General features: G+C 38.3%; 1 protein-coding gene across 1 annotated transcript in view; it reads right to left on the bottom strand.

The window, feature by feature from the left end:
- Positions 1 to 13,745, bottom strand: part of Elp2 (elongator complex protein 2) — an 82,335-nt gene that overhangs the window by 23,679 nt on the left and 44,911 nt on the right. Inside the window, exons 10-11 of the mRNA XM_053777320.2 lie at positions 13,478 to 13,624; positions 8,538 to 8,703 (exon numbers count right to left, since the gene is read on the bottom strand). Of these exons, the coding sequence (XP_053633295.2) occupies positions 8,538 to 8,703; positions 13,478 to 13,624 (313 nt within the window). The remainder of the gene's footprint in view (positions 1 to 8,537; positions 8,704 to 13,477; positions 13,625 to 13,745) is intronic.

Genomic DNA, 13,745 nt, shown 5'->3' with positions numbered 1-13,745 from the left:
TCCATCAGTCTGAAATAGACCCTTTGGTAATATCCTTCAGCTAAACAGAAGGACAGAATACTGTGACCTGCAAAATTACTCAGAGATCTTGGCAATAAAAGATACACACACAAATAAGAATATCCAAGACATTAATGCTTCAGTCAAGAAAACAAGTTCATATAATAGCAATGTAAGGATGTAGCATCAACCGGCCGCTTGCTCTATAATTACAAAATCCAGATTTGTTATTTTGTTTGAGGAAGATCACCAAGTCTACTATTGAAGTACAGAGTCTAGATTCCTTAGTATTTATGAAATTAATGGCATTTTTCATTTTAATTTTTGTCAGAAAATATTTCTCTTTTCTAAAATTGAGCTACTTCAGGTACATAGCCTAAAATATCATCTGGAATTAATTTTTATCCATTTTTTTTAATTTTGCATTAATCCACATTGAAAGCTTTTGTCAAGGAAATGTTAATGTTTTACAGTTAAAATAAAAATAAATTCTTATTGTATATAATTGCAAAAGCACATGTTGCAAGCTAAATCTTGCTATATCTAACTTAAGTAGTCTGTAAGAGAGATAAGATATATAAGATAACACAAGAAAGTCATTGCATCATTGAGAACTGTCTGTCTTATTTCCACTAGGGTCTTTAAATCTTGTCCCCCAGGATGCGACCCACACCAGTCAACTTACACCCAGGTATCTACTTGCCTGCTAGGTGAACGGGACAGCCCAATGTTTCCACCCCTGCCAGGGATTGAACCATGGACACTCAGTGTGTGAGGTGAGAGCATTGCCTACCAGGCCACAGGACACCATAAGCATTAGGATTAGTCTGACAGAAATGCATAGGTGTGCTAGTGGCTTTCTTTGTGCTTAACAATATTTATTATGTGTAAACTACACACTGTATACTACACAAAGAAATAAAGTTGCTTGTTTCATTAAATTTATCAACATTTCCTTTCAAGAGAGCCCTATTTATAACATCTACATTTTTTGTTTTGCATCAAGTCGGCCATCTCCCACCGAGGCAGGGTAACCCAAAAAGAAAGAAAATCCCCAAAAAGAAAATACTTTCATCTTCATTCAACACTTCGACCTCACTCACATAATCACTGTCTTTACAGAGGTGCCAAGAATAAAACAGCTTAGAAGCATATACATGTACGTATAAAGATACATAACATATCCCTCCAAACTGCCAATATCCCGAACCCCTCCTTTAGAGTGCAAGCATTGTACTTCCCATTTCCAGGACTCAAGACCGGCTATATAAAAAAAACCAGTTTCCCTGAATCCCTTCACTAAATATTACCCTGCTCACACTCCAACAGCTCGTCAGGTCCCTAATACCATTGTCTCCATTCACTCCTATCTAACACGCTCATGCACGCTTGCTGGAAGTCCAAGCCCCTCGCCCACAAAACCCCCTTCACCCCGTCCCTCAAACCTTTTCGAGGACGACCCCGAGGATGACCCCTACCCCGCCTTCCTTCCCCTACAGAATTATATGCTCTCCATGTCATTCTACTTTGATCCATTCTCTCTAAATGACCAAACCACATCAACAACCCCTCTACAGCCCTCTGACTAATACACTTTTATTAACTCCACACCTTTTCCTACACATACACACATTGCCCTTAGACAGGACATCTCCACTGCCTCCAACCCCCTCCTTGCTGCAGCATTTACAACCCAAGCTTCACACCATAAGACTTTTAGTACTACTATACTTTCATACATTCCCTTCCTTGCCTCCATAGATAACATTTTTTGTCTCCACATATTCCTTAACGCACCACTCACCTTTTTTCCCTCATCAATTCTATGATTAACCTCATCCTTCATAAGTCCATCCGCCGACACGTCAACTCCCTAATATCTGAAAACATCCACTTCTTCCATACTCCTCCTCCCCAATTTGATATCCAATTTTTCTTTATCTAAATCATTTGATACCCTCATCACATTACTCTTTTCAATGTTCACTTTCAACTTTCTACCTTTACACACACTCCCAAACTCGTCCACTAACCTTTGCAATTTTTCTTTAGAATCTCCCATATGCACAGTATCAACAGCAAAAATCAACTGTGTCAATTCCCATTTTGTATTTCATTCCCCGTAATTTAATCCCACCCCTCTCCCGAACAACCTAGCATTTACTTCTTTTACAACCCCATCTAATAAATATATCAACCCTTTCAGGGTTTCAGACGTACTAGTACGGCTTACGCACCAGGGTTTTTGGCGTACTAATACGCCTAAATTCTAGCGCCCCCAAATCTAGTGAGAGAAAGCTGGTAGGCCTACATATGAAAGAATGGGTCTATGTGGTCAGTGTGCGCAGTATAAAAAAAATCCTGCAGCACACAGTGCGTAATGAGAAAAAAAAAAACTTTGACCGTGTTTTTGGATTAAACCAGCGATTTTGCACTGTATTTTCATATGGCATTTATTGTTGTATTCTAGTTTTCCTGGTCACATTTTATAGAATGGAAGACATATTACAGAAATTGAGATGATTTTGACTGGTTTTACAATGAAAAGTACCTTGAAATTGAGCTCAAAATAGCAGAAATGTTCGATTTTTGCCAAAGTTCAAAAGTAAACAAATCATGCTATGTGTCCAATACACATCAACTGGTGAGTCTAATATTCTTTCACAAGTGCGCTGATATTATCTATACCATTTCTACACTATTGCAGTAGTCTGAATAACAGCAATCTTCTAATTTTTTGCGAGAATAAAAATTCAAAGTGGAAAGCAAAAGAGTGTAAGAGGGGCGTGGGGACATGACTAATGAACAGAGGAAATGTTATTTTAGTGCCAGGAATGTCTTTCTTGTTTATTCTGGATGCTATTTGGAAATTGGCATCTTTTGAAATTTGTGTCAAATTGGCAAAATTGCTAAATTCTGACCACTGTATTGGATAGTTGAAATTGGTAAATAAGTGGTTTCTTGTGCTCATTCGATAGAAAAAATAGAGTTCTAACGAAATAGTTATGATTTTTGTTGACTAGTACACTGGAACTGGTCGAAAATAGGGCTCAAATTGGGCAAAATTGCCGATGCGTAAACATCGCCGAGAACGCTAACTTCGTGAGAGCATAATTCTGTACGTTTTCCATCAAATATCATACTTCTGGTGTCATTATGATCGGGAAAACATTCTCTATCTTTTCATAAGAAAAAATAATTTTTTTGTTTTTTTAAATTTGGGCGACACTGAGAACAAGTCTGGGAGTGGGCCTGTCGACCCTGAGAACAAGTCTGGGAGTGGGCCTGTCGACCCTGAAAGGGTTAAACAGCCATGGTGATATTACACATCCCTGTCTAAGACTTACTTTCACCAGGATGTAGTCTCCCTCTCTTCTACAAACCCTAACCTGAGCCTCACTATCCTCATAAAAACTCTTTACAGCATTTAGTAACTTGCCACCTATTCCATACACTTGCAACATCTGCCATATTGCTCCCCGATCCACTCTATCATATGCCTTTTCTAAATCCATAAATGCAATAAAAACTTCCCTACTTTTATCTAAATACTGTTCACATATATGCTTCAATGTAAACACTTGATCTACACATCCCCTACCCACTCTAAAACCTTGTTGCTCATCTGCAATCCTACATTCTGTCTTACCTCTAATTCTTTCAATAATAACCCTATCACACACTTTTCCTGGTATACTCAGTAAACTTATTCCTCTATAATTTTTACAATCTCTTTTGTCCCCCTTCCCTTTCTGTAAAGGGACTATACATGCTCTCTGCCAATCCCGATGTACCTTCCCTTCTTTCATGCATTTATTTAACAAAAGTACCAACCACTCCAACACTATATCCCCCCCTGCTTTTAACATTTCTGTCATAATCCCGTCAGTTCCAGCTGCTTTACCCCCTTTCATTCTATGTAATGCCTCATGCACCTCCCCCACACTCACATCCTGTTCTTCTTCACTCCTAAAAGATGGTATACCTCCCTGGCCAGCGCATGAAATTACAGTCCCCCTTTCTTCGTCGACATTTAAAAGTTCCTCAAAATATTCTCGCCATCTACCCAATACCTCCATCTCCCCATCTACTAACTCCCCTACTCTGTTTTTAACTGACAAATCCATTCGTTCTCTAGGCTTTCTAAACTTGTTTAACTCACTCCAAAATTTTTTCTTATTTTCATTAAAATTTCTTGACAGTGCCTCTCCCATTCTATCATCTGCGCTCCTTTTGCACTCTCTTCACCTTTCTTTTACTCTCCATATACTCTACTCTTCTTATCACACTTCTGCTTTGTAAAAACCTCTCATAAGTTAACTTTTTCTTTTTTATCACACCCTTTACTTCATCATTCCACCAATCACTCCTCTTTCCTCCTGCACCCACCCTCCTACAACCACAAACTTCTGCCCCACATTCTAATACTGCATTTTTAAAACTATTCCAACCCTCTTCAACCCCCCGACCTTTCTGCCAATAGCTGCTTATATCTCACCTGAACTTCCTCCTCCCTTAGTTTATACACTTTCACCTCCCTCTTACTTGTTGCCATTTTCCTCTTTTCCCATCTACCTCTTACTCTCATTGTAGCTACAACTAAATAATGATCCGATATATCAGTTGCCCCTCTGTAAATGTGTACATCCTGGAGCCTACCCATCAACCTTTTATCCACCAATACATAATCTAACAAACTATTTTCATTACATGCTATATCATACCTTGTATATTTATTTATCCTCTTCTTCATAAAATACGTATTACTTATTACCAAACCTCTTTCTACACATAGCTCAATTAAAGGCTCCCCATTTACATTTACCCCTGGCACCCCAAATTTACCTACTACTCCCTCCACAACGTTTCTGCCCACTTTAGCACTGAAATTCCCAACCACCATTACTCTCACACTTGGTTCAAAACTCCCCACGCATTCACTGAACATTTCCCAAAATCTCTCTCTCTCCTCTACACTTCTCTCTTCTCCAAGTGCATGTACGCTTACTATAACCCACTTTTCACATCCAACCTTTATTTTACTCCACATAATCCTTGAATTAATGCATTTATAGTCCTTCTTTTCCTGCCATAGCTTATCCTTCAACATTATTGCTACTCCTTCTTTAGCTCTAACTCTATTTGGAACCCCTGACCTAATCTCATTTATTCCTCTCCACTGAAACTCTCCCACCCCCTTCAGCTTTGTTTCACTTAACCCTTTGACTGTCGCAACCCCCAATCCTGAGGTGTCTCCTGGTGTCGCAAAATTTAAAAAAAAAAAAATGATTTTTTTCTTATGAAATGATAGAGAATCTTTTCCCGATTGTAATGACACCAAAAAAACGAAATTTGATGGAAAACTGACGGAATTATGCTCTCGCGAAGTTAGCGACCTCGGCGCTGTTTACAAATCGGTGATTTCGCCCACTTTGAGCCCTATTTTCGGCTAATTCCATTGTTCCAGTTGCCCAAACTCATAGCTATTTCTTTAGAACTCCATTTTTTCTATCGATTGAGCACAAGAAACTGCCCATTTACCGATTTCAACTACCTAATAATGTGGTCAGAAATTTGCAATTTGGCCAATTTCACGAAAACTAAAAAATATGACAATTTCAAAATAAGGTCCAGAATGAACAATGCAATAAAATTTTCTTTGCTGATCAGTCATGTCTTCAGGCCCCTCTGATATTACTCTTGCTTTCTATTTTGAATTTTTATTCAAACAAAAAATAGAAGACTTACTATTATGCAGACTACTGCAATACTGTAATAATTGTATAAATAACATCAACCCATTCATGACTGCATATTAGAATGGCTAGTTGGACATTTATTGGACAATGGCATCATTTGTTTACTTTTGAACATTGGCAAAAATCAAACATTTCCACTACTTTGAGCTCCATTTCTAGGTTCTTTTTATAGTAAAATCAATCACCTCTATTTCTATAATATGTTTTCCATTCTATCAAATGAGACCAAGAAAACGAGAATACAACCATAAATACTATACAAAAATAGACCACAAAGTCGGCATTTTAATTAAAAAAAACGGTCGGAGTTTTTTTTTCTCATTATGCACTGCGTGCTCCAGGATTTTTTTTATATGGTGCACACTGACCACACAGACCCATTCTCTCACATGTGGGCCTACCAGCTTTCTCCTGCTTGATTTGAAGCCACTAGAATTTATGAGTAAATATACGTCAAACACGGTACCTCGTAAGACATATATATATGGCCGCGACAGTCAAAGGGTTAAAACCAGGACGTCCATCTTCTTCTTATTCATAATATCCACAATCATCTCTTTCTTATCATTTGCACAATATCCACGCACATTCAGACTTCCCACTTAGACAATTTTTTTCTTCTTATTCTTTTTAGTAATTATTACAGGAAAAGGAGTTACTAGCATATTGTTCCCGGTATTTTAGTTGACTTTTACAACACGCATGGCTTACGGAGGAAAGATTCTTATTCCACTTCCCCATGGATATAAAAGGAAAAGTAATAAGACCAAGAACTATTAAGATAAAATCAAAGAAAATTCAGATGAGTGTGTATAAATAAACATGTACATTGTATGTGTATTGTGACCTAAGTGTAAGTAGGAGTAGCAAGACATACCTGTAATCTTGAATGTTTATGAGACAGACAAAAGACACCAGCAATCCTACCATCATGTAAAGCAATTACAGGCTTTCGTTTTACACTCACTTGGCAGGACGGAAGTACCTCCCTGGGTGGTTGCTGTCTACCAAACTACTACCTACGTATTTTAACTATTCTTGTTTGGGTGCTGTAGTGTGTGCATATTTAATAATGCATTAGTTACTGTCATAAAATAGAATATAGTAATACAGTGGACCCCCAGTTAACGAACTTTTTTCATTCCAGTAGTATGTTCAGGTGCCAGTACTGACCGAATTTTTTCCCATAAGGAATATTGTGAAGTAGATTAGTCCATTTCAGACCCCCAAACATACACGTACAAACGCACTTACATAAATAAACTTACATAATTGGTCGCATTTGGAGGTGATCGTTAAGCGGGGGTCCACTGTATATGCTACATAAGAAAAATAAAAAAAAATATAAAGAATTTAGTAGGTAGTAGGTTGGTAGACAGCAACCGCCCAGGGAGGTACTACCGTCCTGCCAAGTGAGTGTAAAATGGAAGCCTGTAATTGTTTTACATGATGGTAGGATTGCTGGTGTCCATTTTTCTGTCTTGTAAACATGCAAGATTTCAGGTATGTCTTGCTACTTCTACTTACACTTAGGTCACATTACACATACATGTACAAGCATATATATACACACCCCTCTGGGTTTTCTAATAGTTTCTTACTAGTTCTTGTTCTCGTTGTTTATTTTCTCTTACCTCCATGGGAAGGTGGAACAGAATTCTTCCTCCGTAAGCCATGCGTGTTGTAGGAGGCAACTAAAATGCCGGGAGCAAGGGGCTAGTAACCTCTTCTCCTGTATATATTACTAAATGTAAAAGGAGAAACTTTCGTTTTTCCTTTTGGGCCACCCCACCTCGGTGGGATATGGCCGGTGTGTTGAAAGAAAGAATAAAGAATTTAATTCTGAAAAGCACAAAAATAAAATCTCTGTTTTTCATATACAATAGAATATCAATTATATGGTATTGTCAGGGAAATGGTACATCGAATTTTTAAAAACACTAAATAATTGACCCTTATGGTCCCAATTGTATGTACATTCCTTTCTGCATTATCTGTTTATATACTCTGAGAAAAAGACTGCCAGAAAATGATGAACGCTGAATAGCTAACTGCCCAAAAAAAACCTATTGTATTCAAAGTGTACACATGAAACAAATCAGTGTCAGTAAATACTTTTGTAGTAAGAAGATTGAATGCCTGGACACAGGTTAAGTCCTGTCCACTTCCTGAGAAATGTTTCAGAGATAATAATATGTCATAGTTATTTGTATGTTAGTCGTTTCTCAGTCATAGAGCAAGCAATACAGCCTCTCCTCACTTAGCGTTGTACTCATATACTGATGCTTCGGACTTACGACGTGCTCTCTGACCAGTATTCATACCTAAATAATGTGTATTAGAGCTGATTTCCTATATTCTGTTTATTTCAACATACAGTGGTACCACAAGTTTCAGACATAATTCGTTCCAGAAGGCTGTTCGAGTGCCGTTACTGAACGAATTTGTTTCCATAAGGAATAATGTAAATTAGATTAGTCCGTTTCAGACCCCCAAAAATAGACTTACAATACTACATATATAACTGTTGGAGTTGGGAGCAGTATGCAACTTGGGGTACCACTGCACAGTACACTATTGTATAAACATTTAAAAATATACCAGAAATGTTATAAATGATGCAAAGGTGACATTAAAACAATATCAAAGATGGTTGACACAAACTCACTACCATTATGGTATGCTCCTAACTTAGCGATGAATTCATTTAACGACATGGTCTTAGGAACGGAACTCAATCATTAAGTGAGAAGAGGCTGTACAGTGCAGATGACCTACCAAAGGATAATATGGGCATCCATGTTATTAGCTGCTCTACAGGAAGATGCAAGAATTGTCCCATCAGATGAAGCAGCTAAGGCAATAATATCATTACCATGACCATACAGCTTGGTGGCTTCAGGCCACAATGTGTTTTGCATTAATTGGTCTTCTGTTGGTGGTGCTGAAATATAAGAAAAGCAACAAATGATTAATTATTACACATATATGATATACCATAATCACGTTATACCAAATTTCAATTATAGGAAGCTTATAAGTGTACATATATAAAAAAAATGATATAAAATTGTATGTACAAAATATACAGGCAGGCCCCACTTTACAGTGCTTTGCTTTTCAGGGTTTCACTAATGCAGTGGTTTTCTGTTATACCCATTCTTCAATTATTCAGACTTCCTACAACAAATATATTCACCACTAACTACAAGCTAAAGACGAAAATCTTTTAAGGTAAGTAACGTATGTATTGTATTAGTATATATACACTTTTTAGGGCTACCTCTATTTCTCACTTAATATATGATAGTGTAAACATGTTATCAGTCTTTTATATGCATTTGAAAGTGAAAAATGGCAATGCTTCACTTTACAGCAATTTTCGCTTTACAAAATCTTTACAGAATCTAACCTGCTGTACGAGCAGGGCCTGCCTGTGTATACAAAATTGGATATACAAAAATAAATACTGTATATAGCAAATTGTACTTTTTTTTTTTATTATTATCACACTGGCCGATTCCCACCAAGGCAGGGTGGCCTGAAAAAGAAAAACTTTCACCATCATTCACTCCATCACTGTCTTGCCAGAAGGGTGTTTTACACTACAGTTTTTAAACTGCAACATTAACACCCCTCCTTCAGAGTGCAGGCACTGTACTTCCCATCTCCAGGACTCAAGTCCGGCCTGCCGGTTTCCCTGAACCCCTTCATAAATGTTACTTTGCTCACACTCCAACAGCACATCAAGTATTAAAAACCATTTGTTTCCATTCACTCCTATCAAACACGCTCACGCATGCCTGCTGGAAGTCCAAGCCCATCGCACACAAAACCTCCTTTACCCCCTCCCTCCAACCTTTCCTAGGCTGACCCCTACCCCGCCTTCCTTCCACTACAGACTGATACACTCTTGAAGTCATTCTGTTTTGCTCCATTCTCTCTACATGTCCGAACCACCTCAACAACCCTTCCTCAGCCCTCTGGACAATAGTTTTGGTAATCCCGCACCTCCTTCTAACTTCCAAACTAAGAATTCTCTGCATTATATTCACACCACACATTGCTCTCAGACATGACATCTCCACTGCCTCCAGCCTTCTCCTCGCTGCAACATTCATCACCCATGCTTCACACCCATATAAGAGCGTTGGTAAAACTATACTCTCATACATTCCCCTCTTTGCCTCCAAGGACAAAGTTCTTTGTCTCCACAGACTCCTAAGTGCATCACTCACCCTTTTCCCCTCATCAATTCTATGATTCACCTCATCTTTCATAGACCCATCCGCTGACACGTCCACTCCCAAATATCTGAATACATTCACCTCCTCCATACCCTCTCCCTCCAATCTGATATCCAATCTTTCATCACCTAATCTTTTTGTTATCCTCATAACCTTACTCTTTCCTGTATTCACTTTTAATTTTCTTCTTTTGCATACCCTACCAAATTCATCCACCAATCTCTGCAACTTCTCTTCAGAATCTCCAAAGAGCACAGTGTCATCAGCAAAGAGCAACTGTGACAACTCCCACTTTATGTGCGATTCTTTATCTTTTAACTCCACGCCTCTTGCCAAGACCCTCACATTTACTTCTCTTACAACCCCATCTATAAATATATTAAACAACCACGGTGACATCACACATCCTTGTCTAAGGCCTACTTTTACTGGGAAATAATTTCCCTCTTTCCTACATACTCTAACTTGAGCCTCACTATCCTCGTAAAAACTCTTCACTGCTTTCAGTAACCTACCTCCTACACCATACACCTGCAACATCTCCCACAGTGCCCCCCTATCCACCCTGTCATACGCCTTTTCCAAATCCATAAATGCCACAAAGACCTCTTTAGCCTTATCTAAATACTGTTCACTTATGTGTTTCACTGTAAACACCTAGTCCACACACCCCCTACCTTTCCTAAAGCCTCCTTGTTCATCTGCTATCCTATTCTCCGTCTTATTCTTAATTCTTTCAATAATAACTCTACCATACACTTTACCAGGTACACTCAACAAACTTATCCCCCTATAATTTTTGCACTCTCTTTTGTCCCCTTTGCCTTTATACAAAGGAACTATGCATGCTCTCTGCCAATCCCTAGGTACCTTACCCTCTTCCATACATCTATTAAATAATTGCACCAACCACTCCAAAACTATATCCCCACCTGCTTTTAACATTTCTATCTTTATCCCATCAATCCCGGCTGCCTTACCCCCTTTCATTTTACCTACTGCCTCACGAACTTCCCCCACACTCACAACTGGCTCTTCCTCACTCCTACAAGATGTTATTCCTCCTTGCCCTATACACGAAATCACAGCTTCCCTATCTTCATCAACATTTAACAATTCCTCAAAATATTCCCTCCATCTTCCCAATACCTCTAACTCTCCATTTAATAACTCTCCTCTCCTATTTTTAACTGACAAATCCATTTGTTCTCTAGGCTTCCTTAACTTGTTAATCTCACTCCAAAACTTTTTCTTATTTTCAACAAAATTTGTTGATAACATCTCACCCACTCTCTCATTTGCTCTCTTTTTACGTTGCTTCACCACTCTCTTAACCTCTCTCTTTTTCTCCATATACTATTCCCTCCTTGCATCACTTCTACTTTGTAAAAACTTCTCATATGCTAACTTTTTCTCTCTTACTACTCTCTTTACATCATTCCACCAATCGCTCCTCTTCCCTCCCACACCCACCTTCCTGTAACCACAAACTTCTGCTGAACACTCCAACACTACATTTTTAAACCTACCCCATACCTCTTCGACCCCATTGCCTATGCTCTCATTAGCCCATCTATCCTCCAATAGCTGTTCATATCTTACCCTAACTGCCTCCTCTTTTAGTTTATAAACCTTCACCTCTCTCTTCCCTGATGCTTCTATTCTCCTTGTATCCCATCTACCTTTTACTCTCAGTGTAGCTACAACTAAAAAGTGATCTGATATATCTGTGGCCCCTCTATAAACATGTACATCCTGAAGTCTACTCAACAGTCTTTTATCTACCAATACATAATCCAACAAACTACTGTCATTTCACCCTACATCATATCTTGTATACTTATTTATCCTCTTTTTCCTAAAATATGTATTACCTATAACTCAACCCTTTTCTATACAAAGTTCAATCAAAGGGCTCCCATTATCATTTACACCTGGCACCCCAAACTTACCTACCACACCCTCTCTAAAAGTTTCTCCTACTTTAGCATTCAGGTCACCTACCACAATTACTCTCTCACTTGGTTCAAAGGCTGCTATACATTCACTTAACATCTCCCAAAATCTCTCTCTCTCCTCTACATTCCTGTCTTCTCCAGGTGCATACATGCTTATTATGACCCACTTTTCACATCCAACCTTTACTTTAATCCACATAATTCTTGAATTTACACATTCATATTCTCTTTTCTTCTTCCATAACTGATCCTTCAACGTTACTGCTACCCCTTCCTTTGCTCTAACTCTCTCAGATACTCCAGATTTAATCCCATTTATTTCTCCTCACCGAAACTTCCCTACCCCCTTCAGCTTTGTTTCACTTAGGGCCAGGACATCCAACTTCTTTTCATTCATAACATCAGCAATCATCTGTTTCTTGTCATCCGCACTACATCCACGCACATTCAAGCATCCCAGTTTTATAAAGTTTTTCTTCTTCTCTTTTTCAGTAAATGTCTACAGGAGAAGGGGTTACTAGCCCATTGCTCCCGGAATTTTAGTCGCCTCATATGACACGCATGGCTTACAGAGGAAAGATTCTTTTCCACTTCCCCATGGACAATAGAAGAAATAAAGAAGAACAAGAGCTATTTAGAAAAAGAGAAAAACCTAGATGTATGTATATATATATATGCATGTGCGTGTCTGTGAAGTGTGACCAAAGTGTAAGTAGGAGTAGCAAGAAATCCCTGTTATCTAGCGAGTTTATGAGACAGAAAAAGAAACCAGCAATCCTACCATCATGCAAAACAGTTACAGGTTTCTGTTTCACAGTCATCTGGCAGGACGGTAGTACTTCCCTGGGTGGTTGCTGTCTACCAACCTACTACCTACAAAATTGTACATACAGTACAAAATTCTTCAGTGAATTCTGGCAATGGCTGCTCTCTGACTTTTTTGGGGTACCCTAGCTTCTCTACACATATGCTGCTATGTATGATTATCTATGTATACCTGAATAAAGTTACTTACTCTACACAAAGATCTTGACAAGACATATTTTCCTACCTTCTACTATTGGTGGATCCTCCCTCAGATATACAAGAGGGCTCTCATTTGTATGACTCTTAGGTTCTCGACCCAGTGCAATAAGCAAAAATCACTACTGGTGGAAAAGAGCAATTTTTCCCATTATTGAATGCATCTAAAATGCCTGATAACGTGTTTACACTATCATGTATTAAGTGAGCAATAACACTAAGCTTCAAAAAAATAAAATATATAAACATTATCCAAGAGATATTTTGCTTAATCCGATAAAATTTTAGCAAAATATTTTTTTAAATTGTATTGAAGGTCAATTTCTTCAGTGAAAAAAATGTTCTTATACTAGTTCATGATATAAAGTGTATTATGATGGTCCATACATATATACTACTACTCTCTCCTCAAAATCTTTTCCAAAGCCTGAGATAAAGCACTACCACAAGTACTCCTTACAGATATTGATCTTGTTTTAAAGCTACTAACCAGAGAGAGAGAGAGGCTTAAAGTAAATCTGGCCTGCCTCTTGTCCTTCCTCTTGATTCTGCTGGTCTTCAAGGTCAGCAATTTTAACTGCTTTGTTGGAGAGCCCAAGAGATGGCACTGATGCTCCCTCTCCCACTTCACACTTTTCTAAGAAGAAAATTAAAAGTTAGATACAAACTAATACAGTACTAAAACAAAATACAATTGGCCTCCCAGATTCTCAGGAAAGGAGGGAAGGAAAACTTACATTGACAGAGGCAAAGCAAAT

This window comes from Cherax quadricarinatus, chromosome 21 (assembly GCF_038502225.1).
Source record: "Cherax quadricarinatus isolate ZL_2023a chromosome 21, ASM3850222v1, whole genome shotgun sequence".
In the NCBI taxonomy this organism is placed as follows: Eukaryota; Metazoa; Arthropoda; class Malacostraca; order Decapoda; family Parastacidae; genus Cherax; species Cherax quadricarinatus.
Note: the sequence above shows the minus strand (reverse complement) of the source record. Positions and strands in the feature narration are given on the sequence as shown.